Source organism: Osmerus eperlanus, chromosome 13 (assembly GCF_963692335.1).
Source record: "Osmerus eperlanus chromosome 13, fOsmEpe2.1, whole genome shotgun sequence".
NCBI lineage: Eukaryota > Metazoa > Chordata > Actinopteri > Osmeriformes > Osmeridae > Osmerus > Osmerus eperlanus.
In genome coordinates, this window is record NC_085030.1 from 728,244 (window position 1) to 751,807 (window position 23,564).

The window sequence follows — 23,564 nt, forward strand, 5'->3', positions numbered from 1 at the left end:
CTCCCAGGGGATGCAACCACGAGGAACTGTTCGATTTTTTCGTGGAGTGCGGCGGTATCGCTCCTCCCGCTCCCCCGAGCGCTCCGGCAGAGAAAGGCAAGGGGAAACGGGCACCTCTTCCCAACCGGCATCCGGGAAAAGGAGCTCCGGCCCCGGCGGCGTCCACCTCCCGTTCGGACCCGGTGCTGGCGACCCTGTTGGATATCAAAGTATCTCTGGCTGACATGGGAGCTCATGTCGTCGCGTTGGAGGGCAGGTCGGCGACGGCGTTGGCTCCGCAGATCCCCGGATCCGGGTCCGGAAGCACTCCGGCGGCCTTGGACTTTGCAGCAAATCCTAGGTGGACTCTGGCTTCCGCCTTACCAGCGGACGCTTCTGGGGCGCCGTTCCTGTCTCCCGCTGCCGGCATTTCCGCCCATCTGAGGAGCCAAATCCTAGCAGGTACCGACGTCAATCTAGTTAAGATACTGCTATGCTCTGCGGATCCGGTGGACAGGCGGGTGGTCGAGTGCGGGGAAGTGTCCGTGCTCCTCAAGGTGTGTGATCCCAGGATGTCCAAAAACCTGACTCTGCCCGAGTTCTACGTGGCTTCGGTGTATACCGCGACACGCTCTGCGAGGCTTACCCTGAGCGCCGCGTGGAGTTCGATACCTACCTGGCATTGATTTCCGATTAGCAATGCGCTATGGCGGAACCCTCTTCTATGAGTACCACAAATGCTTTTCTGCCAAGGCGGCATTGTACATTCAAAAGTTCAACGTCCGTGTGGATTGGTCGGTGCTCGACCTCGATCTGGTCAGCAGGGTGTTCACCGGGCATGTGCCGATGTGTTGTTCCGTGTGCAGTTCGTTGGCCCACACAGTGAATCTGTGCCCGAGGACTGCATTTGCACCGCCGATCAAGGCAGAGGGGTCGGCCTACGGTGCCTCCGCCTCGGGCGGTCAAGCCGGTCGAAGGAAGGTACGGCCCTCCTCCGCTGCAAGCACCTCGCTGTGCATCACGTACAACGAAAGTGTTTGTCGGTATACTAATTGTAGGTTTCTGCATGCTTGCAGTTATTGCGGGGACGCTCATCCCCGATCTGTGTGCCCTCGTCGGGTCCGCCCTGCTCCGAAGGGGAAATTATTAAACATCCGTCAACCCCAGTCAATGTATCGAGACTTTCTGCCGCGTTGGGGAGTCATCCCAATCGCTGTTTTGTGTCTTATTTACTCGATGGGTTGGTGCACGGGTTTCTTGCTGGTCTTTGTTATCTGCCTGACGTGAGTCAAGAGTGTCCCAATTTGCAAACGGCGATCAAAGAGGATGAATTTTGCAATGCGCATCATACCCCAGGGCCGCGCGTTCGTGTCCCGTCTCTTGGACTTGGCTAAAAGCGTGCCTCATCTCCAAGACTGAGTGGTGTTGGACGACGGGTGCCGATCGGATTTGCGTTTTTGGAGCGTGCTGTGCGATCATTGGAACGGTATCAGTTTTTTCTATCACGATTCCGTGGAGTCGTCCGTCGCTCTCGATTTTTACACCGACGCGGCTCCCTCAGTTGGGTTCGGGGGGTTTCACGGTAACGAGTGGTTCTCCGGAGCATGGCCCGCAGAGATAGTCTCTCTAGCTCCGGAGAATTACTCCACGGCTCTACACGAATTGTATCCAATTGTGATTGCTTGTCTATTGTGGGGGCATTTATGGTGTAGGAAGAAAATAACCGTGTTTTGTGACAACGAAGCTACAGTTTACATCATCAACAAAGGGAGGTCTTTGGTGCCTTTCATTAATCGCTTAGTCAGACGGCTAACGTGGACAAGCGTGCTTGGTAATTTCATATTGCGAGCCACATTCATTCCAGGCCTAGAGAACAGAAGCGCTGACGCTCTGTCTCGTCTCAATTTTCAGGAGTTCCGAATGCTGCGCCCGCACGCGCTACCGGACGGGTTGGCGTGTCCGCCATTCCCCCTGACGGTGCTAGACTAGGCCCGGGTGCGCTGCACATGTATGTTGTATCGGCTGGTGAATACATGAGGAAGGGTATCGCCCCATCCACATAAAAATCCTATGACAGGGCATGGATTCAATTCTCTGGTTTCTGCGCCGCATTCGGCGTGAGCCCTAGGCCTGTGAACATGTCTGTGTTGTGTGCCTTCATAGTTCATTGCTTCGAATCACGGAAGCTGCATCCCTCCTCCATTAAAGCACTGGTGTCAGGCATTCAATTTTATGTACGTTGTTCAGAGCCCTCAGCATGCAGCCTGCTCGGGAACCCAAGTATCCGCCTGCTGATGAACGGGCTGAGGAAGCAGCGTCCGGAGACCAAAGATAAACGCTTACCAATCACCTTACCCCTCTTGCACACGCTGGTGTCCAATTTGAGACAAGGGTGCTTCGGGCCCTACGTCGACACTCTCCTTGAGTCAGTATTTTTCACGGCCTTCTATGGGTTTCTGCGGTGTGGGGAATTCACCACCAGGTGTGCCACTTTCGATCCATGTCGTGACCTAACCTTGTCTGATGTTTCTGTGGCAAGCAACATGTTTACAGTTGTCCTAAAACATTCTAAGACTGATGTTGCATGTAGAGGTACCCCAATCGTGATTGCTCGGACTAATTGTGTTTTTTGTCCACTCTCCTCCCTGTCCCGATATCTGCTATGTCGCCCACGGGCGACGCCATCCGAGCCCTTGTTCGTCACCGACGAAGGCAAGGCCATGACGAGATCCTGGTTCGCGCAACGACTCCGCGTACTGTGTGCTCGCTGTGGGCTGTCCCCGGAGCTGTACACAGCACACTGCGTCCGGATCGGGGCAGCCACCTGGGCATCATCCAAAGTGCCTACAGCCACTCTGAAAATGATGGGGCGTTGGTCTTCATCGGCATACGAGCGCTATGTACGCCCCAATGCCTTGGACATCCTCGGAGCCCAGAGGTCTATGAGTTTTGTATGAACGGAGCTTGCGGCCATGTGGTCATGTGTAACTACTGCATTAATAAATGAATGGCATTACAGATGGTGGCTGGGTCGGCTTGTTAACCCATAGCAGTAGAATATCTTTTTAGATCTCGGTTCGGGCGTGGTGATCCGCAGACGTGCTCTGATCTGGTAGCTATCAATCAGAATCCATAGTGTCTGAATCGAGATATCTCTAGAGATACCCTGGACTCCAGGGAACGGCGGGTGCTCTGCCGACACATTTGTTTATTCATTCTCACATAGGGACACTGATGATGGTACATGCACGCCTCGCGTACATCTTTGGGGTTGCCGACGGGCGCTAGAGGAATGGGTCTCTAGAGACAGCTGTAACTCTGCCCTGTATGGATGAGAGGTTACCGGATCACAATCATGGTAGAATGTCTCCGTAGATCTTGGCTCGGCACTGGTGATCCGCAGACGTGCTCTGACTCGGTAGCAATCGATCAGAATCCAGCGGCCGAGTCAAGATATCTGCGGAGACACCGGCCAGGGAACAGCAGGTGCTCTGCTGACACTAGTCATTCTCACTAGATAAACATATGCTGCCTTTGTGTACATTCTGATGGGTTCGCCGACGGGCTCAAAGAGGGGCAGCTCTCTAGAGGTAGCTATCTGCCCGATGTCGGATGAGAAGGGTACCGGGGAGATGGTTGGTGTATTTGGCTTGTCGCAGGTTCACCTTCCGTCCAACACCGGGTCTGGACGGGATGTGCGCGTGGGACGGCTCGGTAAACCGCACATCAGATGGTATGTAACACAACGGATATGCACACAGTCTTAGTCATCGATAATGCTAGCCTGACCCCCGCATCCAGAAAACGCTTGTTTTCGCCACTAGTACGTACGTAGTGGGATGTCAGGGGGTCCTCCTGCGGCTCAGGAGCAGCGGCGCTCCGCTCTACACATAGTCTGCATGGCGGAGTGTGTTTGGGGGATTATATCTCTATTGCTCCCTGCCTCATATGTCAAGTATGGAGGTGTTGCATCGAGGAGGCAGGGAGCGCTTCCCTTAGATCATCCACTCCACCAAAGTTAAATCTACATGTCCATGTCATGTAACAATAAATGCTCAAATCTAATACGTGATTGTCTTGACTGAAATAAGCGCAGCTAGTTCAGGCAGGGAAATCGGGCAGCGCGCGTCAGTCATCGGGGACGCAAGGCGTCTTACTCCACCTTCCTTTCCTCCGCCCACTACCACACCCAGGTTAGCAGCGCATATCCATTGGGCCACGGCCGATAAGGCGTCTTTAAAACTACTCCTACTAAACTACTAATGCATCAGAGTTAAAACAAAGCCACAAAATCAAGCAAAATTGGAAAAAAACTTTTATATTTTCCGAGCAATAACACCCTTCTTTAAAAAAAATGTTGGTCCATGGTTCGCTTGAAAATGTGCGTGTAACGTTTTTCTTTCCAATTTATGTTTCTGTTTTGGCATTGTCAGTTCTCTATTACGCCTGGGACACACTGGCTGCAAAGCGCCTGGACGCGGCAGTGTCAAATAATCGCCTGACAAGGCTGATATTACAAAATGATCCTAAATATCATCCACAGAAAAGATCAGTAAGGTTATAATTCGCCAAATGTTATAATACACTGTCAAAAAATTCCAGTTGCAGTAGGACACAATTTTCCATTCTTACATGAGTCTTTACTGAAACTAAACTGCTATGGTAGCCTGTTGACATGAGTCTTGTTAATGTTAAGCAGGGGCTAATCTTACAGCTTGCCGTCCTCATACAATAATAAAGTGAAGCTGTTTCTCTAGAGCTATGGCAATGATAAATCAATTTAGATTTGTTGGATGTTTGCCAAGATTAGGTAGTCTATGTTAGTTCTTCATCAGTTGTTCCATAAAACATAACCCTAAATGTGTACAAAAGCAATATGAAATTAAATGAGATAGGAAATATTTATAAGTCTACTTAAGTCACTGACTGTCCTTGCTGTCTATGGAGCCAGACCCCACCCAAGAACACATACCAGAAAGTAGGGCTACTACAGATACTAGTGAAGGAGATAGTGAAGATGCTGATGATGGTGAGTGAGTGAGGTAGACACTTGTTGGTTGTTTTGACTTATTAGTGAACTGCAACGGCAATTACTTACTCATTGATTTTTACATAATGATACCCAGTGACTCTTTGTTGAGTGGTTAATTGAAAAAAATAAACGAATTGTGTGCATTTTGTCAGGCACTGTCAAGAACATAGAGAAACAGAAAAATAAAGACAAAATTATAATACATATAGTCTAAGAAAGAAAGTGGTGTAAAATGTATCTTTGGCGATGAAAAGTCGGGGGCCCACACCAATATTCTTTGAGGGGGCCCAGAATTCCTAGCAACGGCCCTGACTATAAGTGTACTTTAAAGTGTACTAAATGACCTAAAAAGTGGGCCAATTCAGTTTACTTACAAAAAACAGTACACTGCTAATATACTGTACGTACCATGATAATAGTATACTTTTTTATACTTAAGTATACTTACAAATTAAACTTGAAGTAGACTTCTTTTTCGTAAGGTCAGTCCGCCTTTTGATTCTTGGACAATCTGCTGTTTTTCTTGGAGGCTAAATTTGGCATATTTATCTCCGTGTTTGGTGTCAAAATGCCGACGGAGATTGTACTCTTTAACGACCGACATCGCCTCTTAACACAAAATACATACAGTTTTTTTCTCCTTGAAGCACAAACATGTATTTGCTTTCCCTTACAAAAAAGAAGTATACTTCAAGTTTAATTTGTAAGTATACTTAAGTATAAAAAGTATACTATTATCATGGTACCTTAAGTCTACTAGCAGTGTACTTATTTATATACTATTTTTGTACTAAGTAAACTGAATTGGCCCACTTTTTAGGTCATTTAGTACACTTTAAAGTACACTTTGAAGTTTACTTTTGAATACTGTAAAGTAGCCTGTGTAGTGCACTTTTAGTTTATGAAGTATACTTCCTAAAGTACTTCAAAGTATACATTTGAATACTCTAAAGTAACCTGTGTAGTGCACTTTCAGTTCATAAAGCATACTTCCTAAAGTACTTCAAAATATACTTTGGAATACTTTCAAGTGCACTTTCAATTAATGTAAGTACTTCAAGAAGTAAACTTAGTAAATGTCCATTTACAATGATTTACTATAATATTTATATGTTTAGGGGCCCCTCCAACACCACCGATCTTGCATCACTTGACGAGAACGGGGGCCCTCGCCAAGTGACACTTATTATTAGCTGAAAGAAGCTAATTCCTGTGTATGGCCTCATGTTGCTTTAATCTAGCTCTTCTTATCAAACGTAACAGTCATTTAACTCATGGTTACAATGGTAAACCAGCACAACAATAACAATTACCATGCAAGAAAAAAAACTACATTCTAAGCAGACACAATAAAAAAACGAAATTCATGAAGTTACATTTGTATTTCGAACAAGCGGCAAATTTATCAGCAAATTTTAACACTATTTACCGCCTTGCATCATGGGAATTGACCAGCCAATGAGCCACGCTATCTTTTTCACGTTGTTATTTCGTTCTTCAATCAGTTTGACAGTATAACCTTCAAATGCATAATGCAACCCTTCTGTCTGCTTCTTTCTCAAGTAGTTTTTTTGTTTTTTCCATTAATACTCCAATTGATAATTATTAGTATCGTATAAGAGTATAGGGATTCAAAATGTTTTGGCCGTAATTAAGGTTACAGCTTCAGTAACAAAAAAGATTCAATGTGCAATGCATAATATATTTTCCTAGACATGAATAATTAGAATATACAAGATGGATCTAAAAAATGTAACTTGTAATGTACTTTAAAAGTATTTTGACTGTTTTTGCTGTATAATAAAAGAAAACATAGCCTACATCCTACTCCAGAAGAAATGTATACCATTTTTGTTTCTAAGTATACTTATGCCAGACATTGTAAACATTCTGGGATAGGACGTATTCTGTATTTGATGTGATGCGAGATAAGGACTTCCACAGTTAAAGCGTGCACGCACAGTTAAACTTGGAACTTTGCGTTAAACACTGATATGTAGGCTATATCCTACTGCTTCCTAGAGGCGGGATGTCGTCACTTTGCCGTAACATAATCGAAATGCATTGTGAGAGATGTAGTTATGGTCAATGCATGCTGTAAAGCAGCCTTATTTCAATACACCATTTAAGCCAATGACGTGGCGGACCACATTTGGCCCGCGGGCCTTGAGTTTGACACATATGCTCTAGACAAAGCCAAATATTGAGGATAACAGTACAATAAGTGTAGTCAACGTACTGTATTGAACATGAGTGAACAACCATTATCTCCTCCCTAGATGTAAATGTTGATGTTCATCGTCACACAGATGATGTGTTCACATGACCCACATACATCCCTGTGGTTGTGATCATGGTGATATTCCCCTCTCAATCAGAACAGGATCAAACAGGCGCCTGTTTTTCAGGGTGACAACTCAACTGCGGCAGTTTGAAGAGCTGGGGTATTTGGACCTGAGGGCCTGTCAGAGATGTCACAGAACATTTCCACTGAAACGTCATCAGCCAAGAACTGCTCATTCCGATCATATCCATCATTGTCAAGTCTATGTTGTCCTCTTATGTTCTGCAGAGGCATCCTCTTAAAGGGGCTGCATATAATATTTATTTTACTTATCTATTTTAATGAATAAACCTATCTTATTACATTTACAGAGTTTGCATATTGAGAGCAAGTCCTTACCACAGTGCAGTGATGGATCATTTCTGCTGGCAAAGCAGCTCTCTCAAAGAGATTTTAATGAGAGATCAGCTCTGAATCTGTTTAACAGTCTTCACAACACTTTGTATTGCTTTAAAGCATGTAAAAATTGCAAATAGGACCAGCCCGATGACAGAAAAGGGGTTATATTCTGAAGATTAACATAGTTTATACTAACCTCCCTTCTCTTTGGCATAACTGGTGCCAGTACTGTTCTTGTTTCCCCAGGATTGTCTACAATCATTCATTAAATCATACACTTTCATCACTGATTCATTCACCTACTGGTTCATCATTCAAGCCACTTGTTGGTTCATTCGTTAATTCATCCTTTCATAAGGTATGTCAGTAAGAGACAATGTAGACCAGCATGACATTATATAAGGGATAACAATTTAGCAGTTGCTACAGTCTATTGCAGCTGTCATATTAGTCACGCTCCGAGCAAGATATTTTTCGTGCCGCCTGAGGTGTGTTTGCGTAAAGTAGGCTACCTAGGTATCGGACGTTATAGGTTTCAAAACGTGCCTCTGCATCAGCAATTGTATTTTATTTCCAAAAACAAAATTTGAATAAAGACCATAAATCATCTAAGGAGCAATTTATTTATAGAGCAATCAGCCATGTACATCATAAGGGTTTCTACTGCGTCAAATGTTCCGACTGTTTGCAACACGAGAGGTTCTTCTATATTACGAAATTTGTAACTGACAAGTTCGCTGATGGCAGACTGATTATTCATTTAAGACCTGGCTCACCCTGCCATACTGTCCTCTGAGACAATGCGTATTCAATCAATGTTGTCAACGTCCCAAAGTGTAATTTAAATAATATTTATCTGCAAGAAAATGCCTTTCCGATCAGGGATCTCTACTTTGAACTTTCCTCAATCCTCGTTAATTTAGGTTGTCTTAAATCTCTACAAACCTAGCCTACTCACATTGTTTCACTCAACTTCGCACCTTGTACCATAAATCAACTGATTGGTTATAAGCACTAGCCACTTGCAATAATTCCACCCATATCGTGGAGCCAATCTAGACATCCGTATTAATTGCATGAGCAAGATACCAAATTTTAGTAATTTCACGAGCTAACCAGTATTCTATCTGGTACTGGTACTTTGTGCCCAAAGTGTTCAATATTAACCATGGTTGTTTTTCACAGAACATGATCATAAAAGCATGTTTCTGTAGGGCTGGAAGACATAATGATCATGCATTTTCCTGTGTTTCTCACCTGCAGTGGCGCCTTAATGCACGGGCTTAAGCCCGGGGCCTCGACCAATGAGGGGCCTCTTAATAATAATACAAAATAATAATGATGATTAACGTCCGTATTCGCGATGTCATTACTCTGCTCTACAGTGGCATCTGGTGTTGTATGTGGAGGCAGGGGAGCCCCCCCCCCTCCCCCTTATCTAAACAAAATGTAACAAAATGTAACAAAAACTAGAGAGGGTACAATTTCTAGGGTGTGCTTGCTTGTGTCGCAGATGGGTCCATTTAATATGAAACAAGCTGAACCCCCTTTGAGACAAGCTATTCTAATAACGTTGTCACTGGCAGTATTTTTCAGATGGAATCGCGATTCAAACGGTACCATCTGCTAACTGAAAATATGCCCTCAAACGCGACTTTTTGGTCTCAGTCTAGAGCCCTGCGTGGAGAAGCTGAATTGTGCTACGAGCAAGCTAGCCTAGCTGCTGTTGCTAGCCAAACTTCACTGAGGGGATTGTTTGAATGCGCCAGAAATTAACGTTTCTTTTGACATAAAGTTTAGGCTGTGGCATTGAATACAGCGACGCACCACACAAGCTTGAGTTTAAATACATAATTTATTGTGACATTACTTACTGTACATGCAAGTCTTGAATTGCTTAAATGTATAATGCTGCTAGTACACCACGGCACGATACGATACTTGCTGTGCAACAGCAATGCACGTTGTATCCATGCGTCGTTGCTAACATGTGCTGACGTTGTGACGTAAGCTAGCACTGAGTTCCCTTCGTTGACACAAGGCACTTTTTACCACAAAAACTGAATTTCAGCCTAAACCATGCAACGGAATGTAAATAACAATACAAGCAACTCGTGCGATTGTGCGATTAGCGTGTGGGGGGCCTCAAAAAATGAAAAAAAAAGTCCATAGCCCAGGGGCCTCAAGTGCTATTAAGACGCCCCTGCTCACCTGTAACAATGTTTTATCCTAATTACTGAGTCACTACATGTTGTTCTAGTGTTAAGAAGTAACTTTCAACAACATTCAGACAGAACACATTCAGTTTGAAAGGGCACCGCTTCTCACACAACACAGAGTTCCCAGATTCTATCTGACCTATAAACAGGTTCTCACCAAAACTACAAGGACAAATGGTTTTAGGTAGTAATTAATTTTTTTGGAGGCAGACAGACAGGCAGGGAAAGTCAGGCAGGCAGGAAAGGCTGACAGGACTCAAGCTTTGTCAAAGCAGAGATAATGCACTGTAGTGAGGCCCTTGAAAGAGCCCGCTTCTGCAGCATCGCCAATCCAATGTGAATCTTGCGAGCACTATGGTTCGGTCGTGCTTGTGTATTCATCGTGTCCCTTACATCACTTTCTATGTTCTTTCTCTCTCCCCCATAGCTCAGAAATCAACCTCCCAATGCATGCTCACACACACAATCCCACACATACACTTAACGATAAACACACTGAGTGACACAGGGAATCTAAACAATGAAGTGCCGATGATTCACTCCTGGTGCACTGTGGGGAGGTTGTTGGAGACTAGAACCCCAGTTATTGTCTTTATTATCTGGTTCTTCTCGAAATGAAAGCGCGGGTTCCTCTCGTAAACCTTAATCTTGCTCAGGACAATAGAGCCAGAGGCTGTTGCTACCATTTTCCTCTCTCTCTTTATTGCTCTTTCACTGTCTTCCCTCTCACTCTTCCTCTTTCTGTCTCTTCTCTTCTCTCTCTCTCTCTTTCTGTCTCTTCTCTCTCTCTCTCTCTCTTCTCTCTCTCTCCTAATCTCACCCTCCTTCTCCTGCGCACTCCTTTGCCCTCCACCCCGATCTAGACCAGAGCAGTCGGCCTTGATGAGGCAGGATCAGGATGTGCTTCACCAACTCAAGTAGAGGATTACTGATTCCCTGATTACAGGTATTATTGCTCTGTCGTCTGAATGGCCACTAGCTGATTGGGTCTGCTCTGCCTGCTGGAGGCAACTGTGCCTGGCTTTGTCAGGAGAGATGGAATGAAAGAGGGAGAGAGAGGAGAGAAAATGCTGACTGACTCCAAGGCCAGAGATCTTTCTATCCGACAAGTTTTCGGGATTGTTCGTTCTTTTTCCTCCCTATTCTTTCTCGTTCTCTTTTCTCCCTCGGAGGCGAAGGCTAAATGAGTTCCTGAAATTCCCCACAAACAGGCCGGCCTCAGTCTCCTTCAGAGCTGCCCTTTAGTCAGATAAAGAATGCAAGAGCGACAATCACTAGCTCGCTGGCATGCACGGACACGCACACGAAGACACGCACATGTGCACACACACACTTAAATACACACACACACCCGGCCTCCCAGACCTCCACCCCACAGTACATGCCAACGATGCCCATTGGTTTGATTTGGAAAGTATCTGCGACGCAGGATTATTTCTCTTATAGTAAACAGTATGGAGTGTGACGGAGAGTGTGTTTAATGTTCCTTAGACTTCAGAGTCTTCCAACACACACACACACACACACATACACACACATACAGAGACCTTTAATTTAGGTCTCCCTGCATGCAAGGTCTTCTCCACTGTGTTTGTTTTTGCTGTTTTAGTGGTCAGCTTGGCCCCCTGCTCCATCTCCACGTCTCCAGGCTGATATCATCTTCAATAAAGCACCACAGACTAACCCTGTCGATGTGTGTGAGTTACAGCTGCACAAAGACACACAGATCACCACGGTGACAGAAGATATGGCTCGTACAGGAGGAGTGGTGCCAGGGGTCAGTCTCCGAGAAAAAGCCAATCACACACAAGCTTGGTAAAGTATTCAGTCCCTGTATCGGAAAAGGTATGCCCAAGTGCATGTGTGAATGATCAATTGTGCCTGATGTGTATTTTACGGTGTCCAAACTGTAAAGCGTCATGGATGAAAGCTATGGTCCACTCTCCACCAGTATGCCAAACCGTCTGACCAGTTCTCAACGTTGATTGGCTGAACAAACCTACGTCGTATCTCTGACTTGTACTGGTGAGTGTTAAATAATCCATCACTCAGCACCGGATCTATGGCCAGCAATCAGGAGTGCAGCCTGTTTAGAGTCCAACTTAGAGTCCCCCTCCCAGAGCACAATCCAAACACACGGAGAACATTTAATGAAAATCAATAGGGAATTTTGAAACTTTCAACAACAGGAAAGTCACGTCACAATAGATAGACAAGTTCATCAACATTAGGATCTCAGGCGAAGAAAAAGACACACTCAAGCTCAGTTCATTCATTGTGGACCAGAAAATACTGCTTGTATTTAGAAGGTGTCGCTCTGCTCACGTTTTCTGATAGTTAAGGTTACACTCACAACAATGAGCCAAAAAGCATGAGGAAGAGGTGTAGAAAAGCCAACTGTGTTTTCTCCAAACCACATTTGCCGTGTCACCTTCCAAGACAAACACAGCCGACAGCAGCAACTTCTCCCCGCGTCAACTTCTTAAAAGAGGATATCTTTGATATTTAGATAAACAATTCATGATGTAGAAACTACCTTGGCGTAGTGGTGGCCCATGATTCCCCCCTTAGAATCCCATCATGGCCTCTTTCTGTGCACCAAGCGGGTCTTGAAACCACTGCAGCGCTTCTTGTCAAATCTCTCACTCTGGTTATTTCCAAATCTCTCACTCTGAGTTTTGGCCTTTGAATATGAGAAAATAAGACACAAAAACAAAAGCAGCTAACTCATTAGTGTTTGCCATAAAACCTTTTCACCAACTTTATCCACCTGGTCTATTTAGGTGGGACTTGAACCTCTGACCCTCCACGCAGACACTCCTTAACATCTAACATTAGCCAAATGTGAGTATTGTTCCTAACCCCTTCCTGCTTCACACCTACACTTCTGTGTTGTTCTTCTCCTATCTCAGTCCAGAACTCTCCCTGCCTCCGGTTCCTTAGGAATCCCAGGAACGTAACCTCATCCCTGTCCTCACCGCTCCTCTGACTCCAGCCTCAACCATGTCCTCCCCCAACTGGGCTCCAAACCCAGCCCAGCCAGCCAGTCAGCCCACTGCTGCATTTCCCAGTAAAATGACATCACCCTCGGCCCCCACGTTTCATATTTCTCTCCCTTTTTTTGCATAGTCATGATCTTCCACCCAGATCTGCACGTCATTCTACTTGGATCAGTTGATCTTAGCTTTTATGTAATGTTCAGTTCTGCATCCTTGGTGTTCCATATTGTCTTTAAAAGTTAACACATCTTGAACAGATGGTGTCTCTCTGTAAAAAAAGACAAGGCTAGGACTACATAGTAAGTCAAATTGTGTCACGTAAAATGTTATTGTTTTAGTGAATGTAGGTAGACAGCCCCTGGAACAATGCTTTTCTGCGCAATGGTACAGTGTGCGTGTGTGCTCATAAAAGGGTCTCCTTTTGGACCTCAAACCCAGCTGGGACATCGTTGAATGACCCAGTGATAACGCTCTCTGCAGCCTGAAGAGCTTGCTCCCTCACACATAGTCACACTCTGTCATGCACTACACGCACACACACATTGACAGGGTTTCTGTTGAACCATCGCTCTTTCTATCTGTCAGATTCCACTCTCCCCTTTTTCTTTCACCATCTCCCATAACAGTTAACCTCAAGCTCCTTAAACCACCGCCTCCTTCTTCCCTTCATCTTTCTTCCTTCCTCTCCTACCATCTTCCTCATTCTCACTCTGTCTTTGTTCAGGTCACACCTATCCGTAAGGGTCCTAGCATGTGATCCCAAAGGAGAAGAGGAGGAAGAGAGTGGAGAGGGGACAGGGGAGAGGGGACAGGTGAGAGGGGAGATGAAAGGAGAGAAGAGTAGGGGAGATCAGAGGAGAGAAGGAGGGGAGATGAGAAAGGACAGTGGGGGCATAAGGCAGGAAATTAGTTCTCAGTCCTCTGAGAAGTCATTATTGTTCTATGTGGGGAGACCAAAGTATAGACTATGTTTCTGATCAGATACTTCCTTCACCAACAATTCCACATCATTCCAACACCTTCTGTCTTCCATATCTCCAATCTATCATATCAAACTAACAGAAATAAAGACACACAATTTTTCATATACTGAATCAGTGAGTCATTTCAGTATCAGACCAGTAGTCTCATATTATGTCACCCACCTCTCTTTCACATGCATATCATCCCTGATCTCTGGTCGGGTCCCATACATCTCACCCACTCTGAGTGTATCCAGTCACGGTGATGCACTCAGACACCGTATCATGCAAGCTGTGTTCACATCGCAGCAGGCTCACGCAGGCCTGTCCATCTCCCATCTTCTCATCCTCTCATCCTCTCTCACAGCCAGCCAACTGTCCTGTTCAGTCAGAGGAGTGTTAATATGCTGCCCCTCCCCCTCGCGCGCCCACGGTGACCCACTCCACCACAGAAGCCAGCCAGCTCCTCTCTGCCCTGTCCTCCCGCCTGGCAATGGATGAAAGGTGAACACAATTGCGGCGCATCTCGGTATTGGGTGTGCTTTGCCTTCGGCAAGGGCACAACCTTTGTTCTCTCACATATATATTATTATTGTTGGAATGCTGCTTCTGCATTCCAAGTATTGTTCTTTGAATCTTTATTCAACTTCTTATTGTTGGAATGCTGCTTCAGCATTCCAAGTATTGTTCTTTGAATCTTTATTCAACTTCTTATTCTATTTCTTCGGTGGCACGTTTCAGCGCCTTCAAATCTTCAGCTATTAAAACCGTTCAGCTATCAAAAAATTCAGCAGTTTCAGGCCATTCCTGCTATGACTTTTCAGCTTTGTACCTCTTATGCTTGAATTAATATAAATCAATAATCATAATATTTTTAACATGGGTTTCCAATGGAGTTTTCTTTCAAATCCTCTCAAACTTCTTTAAACTTCTTCAACTTCCAAATCCTTCTTCTTCCTCAATCTTTCAGCTAGAGCCACCTTTTAAACTTTAAAATGTTGACAAAACCCTAAACTATTTTTAAATAATTCAGCTTTTTGATATCTATTCAACCTTTTTCAATATCACTGATTATGTTTCATGACTTTTTCAAGCCGTTTCTGAGATTTACATGGGTGTGTACGTGAAACCCTAGAGTGCAGACTGAAACGCTTAGAGTGGAGGGCAGCTTCGGATGTCGTTGAAAAAATATTTCTAGTTTGCCAGCATTGCCACAATTTTCGCTCTTCATGCTTCATTTTTGGATCAATAGATAGCTAATTTTGTGCTGGTCGTAGACAGTTGTCTGTTGAATCCAACAGACGTACACATTTGTTCAGAGCCCCACGAAAGCGAGACAAATTCCAACTCTCGCCCCATAGAGACCAATGCAAATCTGGTGACAAAATCGTCAGAGAAAGCAAAAAGAACAAGATTTTGAAACTGCCGGTAGAGTCGTATTTCTGACCGCACATAAATATAAAGGACATCTCTGGTTTCGGCAGAGTCTTGGGTCTCGGAAAATATCCTTATTTTTTGGATTGGACGTATAGTTTTGCGTCTAGGTCAACTTGTTTGGTGTGGATGCTAGGTAAATGTTCGTTTTTCTCTCTGCCTAGCTCGTTAGCCATCACAGCTGCGCCATCACCGTGGCAACCAAACAAACATGCACCAGGAAAGCAAAAGGAACACGTTTTCGAAACTGCAGGTAGAGTCGTATTTCTGACTGCACAGACATATAAAGAATATCTCTGGTTTAGGCAGAGTCTTGGGTCTCGGAAAATATCCTTATTTTTTTAATAGGACGTATAGTTTTGCGTCTAGGTTAACTTGTTTGAGGTGTGGATTCTAGCTACATTAGTTATTCTCTCTGCCCAGCTCGTTAGCGATCACAGCTGCTCCAACGCTCTGGCAACCTAACAAACATGCACCAGGAAAGCAGAAGGAACACGTTTTTGAAACTGCAGGTAGAGTCGTATTTCTGACTGCACAGACATATAAAGAATATCTCTGGTTTCGGCAGAGTCTTGGGTCTCGGAAAATATCCTTATTTTTTTAATAGGACGTATAGTTTTGCGTCTAGGTTAACTTGTTTGAGGTGTGGATTCTAGCTACATTAGTTATTCTCTCTGCCCAGCTCGTTAGCGATCACAGCTGCTCCAACGCTCTGGCAACCTAACAAACATGCACCAGGAAAGCAGAAGGAACACGTTTTTGAAACTGCAGGTAGAGTCGTATTTCTGACTGCACAGACATATAAAGAATATCTCTGGTTTCGGCAGAGTCTTGGGTCTCGGAAAATATCCTTATTTTTGGGATTGGACGTACAGTTTTGCGTCTAGGTTAACTTGTTTGAGGTGTGGATTGTAGCTACATTTCTGTTATTCTCTGTCCTCAGCGCGTTAGCAATCATAGCTACACCATCACCGTGGCAACGACAGACACGCACCACTCAGTCTCTCACACAGGTGATTGGTGCGTTTACTTGACCATGAGAAACCCGATTACTAGCAATTGTCGGTTTATGCCAATAATACGATTACTCCGTTTACATGTGTAATTAGTTATGCGATTACTCAATAAACGCGTCTACATGATTCTTTTTATTAATCGTTGTATGCTCCACGGACAAAACTTGCACCATCATCCTTCTGCAACAAAGTGTCGCCGTGTCTTCCTGTATCGGCCCTACTACTGTATGTTTCATTCAATCAACACATTGAATCCTACTAAGAAAGCTGAGTAAACGCACTCAATGATAGGCTACAGCTATAACTACCCCAACTATAATTTCAGCTGTTAAAACTATAATATTCTTGTTATGACTAGCTAGCCTACTTCTTCTGTTTAACAGTTCAGCTTTCAGCTGCTCCCGCATTGTAGGCTATAAGCTCTTAGCTTTGTTAGATGATGCAGTTCAGCTTCCACACTCCCTCTTTTGTGTGAATCACACATTTTTAAAATCAATTTCAGCTTTCAGCTTGCGGGTATTTTCTCATTTCTGTATTTTCAGCCATTTAATTTTTTTTCTTCAAATTTCAGCATTCCAACGCATTTTCAGCAGGAAATGCCTTTTCTAGTTATTCTTTTTATTCTTTTTGCCCCCCTAAAACTCAGTCAATATTTGGCCTACATAGACAACCTATGTGTCAAAAGTTTCGTCTTGGTAGCGATTGAGTTGCTTCTATTGGGATTTACGTTCCGTTGTATGGTTTAAGTGGAAATTAAGTTTTTGTGGTGAAAAGTGAAGCTAACGGTGGCTAACTTGCTAGCCACAGTCAATGACGCTACTTACGTCACTAACGTCATGAAAACTCGCGTGACTACCTCTAGCAGAACATTAGTTTAGCAGCTCGTTAACCCTTGTGTTCTCTTCGGGTCATTCTGACCCATCAGTCATTGTTACCCACCGTCGTATTGTGACAACTTTACCGCATACAAAAACAAAGTGAAGCATTTTCTTTTAACCGTCAGGCTGTCTCAGACCCTCCACATTGCGAAGGTTAAAAGAAAATGATTTTTATTTGTTTTTGTATTGGGTAAAATTGGGTAAACACAACGATGGTTCGTTATGAACCTTTTGGTCATGTGACCCGAAGGCAGCACAAGGGTTAACTTCTGGGAGATAGCTAAGCTAACTGCTTTACTGCAAGGCAGCTGCAGAAACGCCACAAGCAAAGAGGCCAGGGTGATAACTATTTACTAATTTTACTTTGTGATATGACACACAATTGTGACGTGTAATGTACAATATAAGCTGATATTATTAAGGAAGTACATCTACTTTCGGAAGTATTAGCATCATGACATTAGCCTCTGTTGCCCGGGCAACACATACTACAGTGGTCTATGATGCCTCTGTTTTCAATCGTTAAAATAAACATTCCTCACAAATACATTTTCGTTGTAGGATTTATTATGACATTACATTACAAGTAAACGATTTGTGGGTGAAATTATCATTACCTGTGGTTTCAAACCAGTGTTGCTCACTGCAATGCTGTAGCCTACGCGAGACACTACAAAAACATCTACACAGCTGTAGGAAGTCAAACGGCGACAGAACATGTCCGGCACTCCCCTTACTTAAATCAAAAATCTATCTAACTACTAACCTTAACTTCATTGCCACAGCCTAAACTTTGTCAATCTGTTCATGAAAATAATTAATTTCAGCCTAAACCGTACAACGGAACGTTAAATCCAATTCAACCAACGCAATCGCTACCAAGATGAACACAGCAGTAGTCTACTGTACTAAAGTAGTACAATTTACCGGGGCAGCTCTCCACACAGGGCTATATCGCACTTGGCGTTGTTACTGACAACGATCGCTACCAGTGAGCTTTTTATGAAAGCGATTTTCCACTAAATAAATGTCAAGCTTATTTACGTTTTTTGGGGCATATTTTCAGTTAGCAGATGGTACTGTTTGAATCGCGATTCCATCTTCTACTGCCGGTAACGTCGTAGAATAATCTTCAAAGGAGGTTCTTTATTCATGAATGAATGCAATATGAGTAGGCTAAATGCCTTAAAATATCACGAGAAGGGAAAAACTTAAAAGGACGTTTAAGTCATAGAGATTAGGTCAATTTTTGCACCGGTCTGCCAAATGTATTTGTTTTGATTCAGCTATGAGGCTGCCTCTTGCAGGGGAAATGAGAAGACATCTATTTCATTCTACACTTCACTCGTATTTTCAGTTGTAAATGAGCAGCAAAAAAAATGCTTTTAAATCTATGTAATCTTTATGAATAATTATGAATAAAGTATGCATTTTTATATAAAATATACAGAAATATCAGTTGTAAAAATGTCATCCAAAAACGGACCCCTGTGCAACCGACGCAAGCAAGCACACCCTACAATTTCCCCAGAAATTGTACCCTCTCTAGTTTTTTTTATTTTTTATAATTTCCTGACTGAGGAGAGTTCTAGCCACAATCTAGCCACGGCTAATGACACAGACCAGTTTCAGCTTGGGAATGTTGCTGAGTGGCTTAGCTTTCCAGTACGGCCGTCTGCCAGGTTATTGTTCGGTAAGAATCTGCAGCACCATGGAGCAGCCTATGCAGGAGGGCTGGGTCTGTGTGAAAGCCTGGGGACACACACCATTAGCTTAATGACAGCATGAGGTATGTGCAAGCGTGTTGTAGGGAGATGAGAAGGTGAGATGAAAGAACCAAGTATCGCAAATTCCCTCCTTTAACTTCTGAATCAAGGTGAGTAAGCTTCAGAATGGATAGAAAAGGAAAGAGAGATAAAGGAGAACGGTAGAAGGATAAAGACAGGGAGACAGAGAGCAAAAGAGAGATGAGAAAGAGGGAGAGAGATAAAAGTATAAAGGAGAATGAAAAATCTAAAGACAAAGGAGTGGCGTGTTTTCTCCCCTCAGGTGGAGAGAGAAAAGGAACAACACATTAAAAGAGCGAGCAGAGGGCCAGAAGGGCCATTAGTGTGGCCAGCCACCGTCATCGTCACAACATTGAGGTCTGTCTTTGTGGCTTTCTTCTCACTGGCAGACACCCTGAGCTTTGAACCCGTTTGTGTGCCTGTGTTCAAGCGTGTGTGGTTGTATCCGTGCATGCGTGTGTGTCTGTGAGTGAGTACCAGGGTACCTGACTTCCAGCCCCCTCGTCCATTACAGAGCCAGCCAAGGTAATTACGGATTTCTCAATTTCTGATGTCACTTCAAAGTAGCAACAGTATTGCGGCCCCCACGGTTCGGCAAGCTGAGGCGGTACAAAGAGGAGCCTCCAGGATTAAGCCAAGACGCATTGTTTTGCTGCCAGTCACTAATTCAATTAATACTGCGTACAAAGACTTTAAACAGACTTAAAAGAATCTCTTCTAAATTCACTGTCGACTGTGTGTGTTGGGAAGGGGGGTTTGCAAGTTCATGCAAAAAAAGTTCATTTTTAAAAAGGGGCATTCTAAGATTTAGAACTTTGCTATTTTTTTTTTACGACACAACAAAAACACAGAACCAAAGAAATCTTTAGCAAACCTTTATGGTCCTGTAGATAAAAGACACAGCAGTTTTACGTATCAAGGATCTACTGCTTCTGTCTGATGCTGCGCCGCTTCAATCACCAGAGCAGGGTTCAAATTATTCCTTTTTAGAATCATATTTCTCTCTAAGGCCAGGGAGAGCAAAACATTTTGCAAGAGGACACTAAATTGTGCTGTCACTCAAATTCTTCGCAGCTAAACTGCAAGCCGTCACGTTGTGTGACATTTTTATCAAAGAAATGAAAGCTCGAGTCAACTTAGACTTACTCCACACATTGTATGTAAAATGCCAGTTGGCTGAATTCTTGACTGTATTTGCTGAGACTAGTGGTGTTATCCACTGCTGACACAGGTCTTCAAAGTCATCTGTGTGTGTGTGTGTGTGTGTGTGTGTGTGTGTGTGTGTGTGTGTGTGTGTGTGTGTGTGTGTGTGTGTGGGGGTCCAGTGTGTGTCCTCTAGACACTCTAATATGGCCTTAACATGCCTACAGTAGCATGCAGAAAACTGGCCAATGTTGGCAGGCAGCCCGTTGGTCTAGTCACCCTATCAGGCCGAGTAGGCAGCACATTAGCCCATTCATACTAACATGCCTTGTAGGAAGCCTATTGGCCCATTCACCCTAACATGCCTAGCAAGTAGCTCACTGACTAACACAGCCCTCTCAAACAACAGCTAGCCTTGCATGTAGACCCACCATGCATGTGGATCTACAGCACACAAAGGAAGAAATAAAGTTTTGCCATACAAAACTGAACCAATTCCACATGAGAGCTGTTGGGAGGTGGAGGCTTGGAAGAGAACACTAGCACATCCCTTTGCTTTGTCGGAGAATCCTCCCTGTGTTCGAACTCTAGTGTCACTCAGCCTTTTGAAGATGCCAAATCTCAAAGCACTCCAGCTCTCTAGCACTCAGACAGAGCTGACTGCTGGATGCTAGCGTGACAAGATTTCCAGGATCCTATCTGTAGACAGTATCCTCAGCTTTAAGAGGCCTCAGACTAGAAATAATGTCATTGTCACTATTATCAAACAATAGACCACAGAAACTAGAAACTCCAGGAGAGCTTGACAACCATCATGCCATATTACTGTAAGAACATACTCCTTTAGCAGATCATTTCATCCAAAGCGACATACAGGTGGGGATTTGGACTTGCAACCTCTTGATCTGCAGTCAAGCGCTCCGCCACTGACCTAAACCTCCCCCTTGAAGTTTGGACCAGCATTCGCTATGTTGAATCCACTAGGCGAGGCTATGTTTAGCGCAAGCTGTTTATCATCAGTGTTGAGTATTAGCACACACCGGAGAGCTGTACAGTGGAAAGGGGCTCATTCACAGATGATCACAAAACACAAACAGATCAAAGGAAGCAAGGTGTTCCAGTCCGACGGCGTAATGGCAGTTGACAACTTCATAGTGGATCCCCCAGCTCTGCTGCAGCACCTTTTCCTCCGGTCGGAATCTCATCCATGCTTCATCAAAGGCAGCCAGGTTTCTCAGACAGAGTACCTGAGACAGGCCTGAGACTCAGATAGCTGTGGAGTTGTGAGAGAGAAGGGGGAGGGGGTGTGGATGGAAAGAGAGAGAGAGAGAGAGAGGAGAGACGAGGCAGAAATGGGGCCGAGGCTCCCACCGGAGATCCTTCCATAACCCTTCTTTACTCCCTCTTTCTCTTCCCACAGTCTTGCCTATTTCTCTCTCTCACACTCACTCTTTTTGCACACTCTCTCCCTCTGGTTCCCCCTCTCTCTCTCTCTCTCTCTCTCTCTTACTCTTTCTCCCTTGTCTTTGCATCCGCAATTATTTTTATTCCAATATCTAGCCTCTCTCTTTCCCCCCTGCTTGCCTGCTCCCTCAACATGCATGAAATTGCACGCCGTTATCTTTTATTTATTTACTCATTTGCTTATTGTTTCCATAGGTATCGAGGCGAGACGCGAAGGGGGAAGGGTTTTGTTGAGGAACAGTCAAAGCTGCTGCATGCGATACCGGGAAGGGGGGGCTTTACGAAGAACCGCTAGTGCCGTGTGTGAAACGGGGAGGGAGGGCTTAGCGTCTTCTCTCACCTCCCAGAGCCCCTTCCCCCAACCCCTACTTGACACTGCCCAGCTGATTGGCCGGTGATGGTCAAGGGGATATGGATTTTTTCCTCCCTTTGTCCTATGACAGCACGAGCCAGGCCCTATGAGGTGTGGGTGCTAATGAGCTGACTCTGCAGGGCTTCTAGACATGAGGAGAGTCGAAGTAGACACACACAAGAAGCATCACACACAAACCAGGTTCACTTTGGACCATGACACACAAACACACACAGCCAAACATACTGTACACACACACGTTCCATCTGCTGGTGTTCCCTGCACCTCACCTCCCCTCTCCTTCCTTAGAACCATCCTACACAAACACATACCAGGACCAGCACACACACACGCACACACACATAACACCATCAGCCTGTATTGCCTTCACCTCGGCTCCCCTCTCCCTCCCACCCGCGCTTGTCCAGACTGCTGATGATCAGCAACAAGGCCAGTGGGACCGAGGGTCTGAGCACAGGGTCATTTACCACATCGACCCCCCCACACACACACACACATACACACTGCAAACCACAGCACTGTGGATGGACACTGAAGACCCCCAGTCACCATAGCAGCAGTAAAAACCTGGAGAATCAAACCTTATTGATGGTGCAGAACCTGCATTGATCGCTATCCAGTGCCGCAGTGATTTAGGGGCCAAAAGCTTAGGGGTGGATGAATGATGCGTCTGATCAAAGCTGAGACTGGGAGATTAAAACCGCTATTGTACCTCAGTGCCTGGCTGTGTGCTGTTAGCACCGCCTCGCAGAAGAGAGCAGGCACAAACCTCCCACTCGGAGTCCTTGACACCACCGCTGTTGTGTAACTGCTGATGTTCTGCGCTCCACGGAAGGTTCCACGGAAGGGCCGGAAGAGCCCACCGGCTTTAAGCACGTTACCAAGGAAACTTGATGTTCGAACGCACAAAAAATTATGCTTTATGCACACAAAAAAAGCACAAATACTCAAAGCGGGCAATTCGACCATTAAGATATTCGTACTTCAAACAAATGGTGTCCTTATATTTGTGTGGTTTGTCAATTATACCCCTGTGGTAAAGCACAGCAGAGTGCCAGGATTACAGTAGGTATCATGCAGTGTCCTAACCAAGAACTATGATGGCCTAAACACACATGTACATTCACATCAAGAGGCTGGCCCATTGAGCTGGTTATCTCCCAAAGGTTTGGGCTGACTGGGAATTTGTCATGTAAGTGTTGGAAGAATGGTTGAATTCTGTGTTGTTGCACCAGAAATCTAGGAGGAGGATGTGAATGTGTGCTTTCCACTGATTTATTGAGACCGTGAACGTGTCCTGTTGAAACATTGTTTAAACTCTTGGGACTTACACGCATGTGTAACGGAGAAGCTGTTAGAAGACTCGAGGTTGTCTACGTTGTAGTTGAGATGGAACGGTTTCTCCGTCGTGTTCTGGTTGGTGTTGTAAAGCTGAACGGCGAACCGGAACGCGCTGTGCTCCTGCACCGTAGACCGCATAAAGAGTCCGCCTTTTAAAAAAACGCAGATGATTAAACACGAGCTTAAGCACCACCCGACATTAATCAGAGGTTTCTTAATCAATTGCAAGTATGGAGGAAAAACACGTTTTTGGC

At 44.7% G+C, this 23,564-nt stretch overlaps 1 protein-coding gene across 4 annotated transcripts in view; it reads right to left on the minus strand.

Moving 5' to 3' along the window:
• The window catches only part of gria3b (glutamate receptor, ionotropic, AMPA 3b), a 107,422-nt gene that overhangs the window by 82,686 nt on the left and 1,172 nt on the right, over nt 1-23,564 (minus strand). For all 4 annotated transcript variants that reach the window (XR_009931973.1, XM_062475734.1, XM_062475733.1 and 1 more), the window contains exon 2: nt 23,301-23,459. Coding sequence is in view for 3 of the 4 variants with exons in the window: in XM_062475734.1 (XP_062331718.1) it covers nt 23,301-23,459 (159 nt within the window). In the remaining variant the exon portion in view is untranslated. The remainder of the gene's footprint in view (nt 1-23,300; nt 23,460-23,564) is intronic.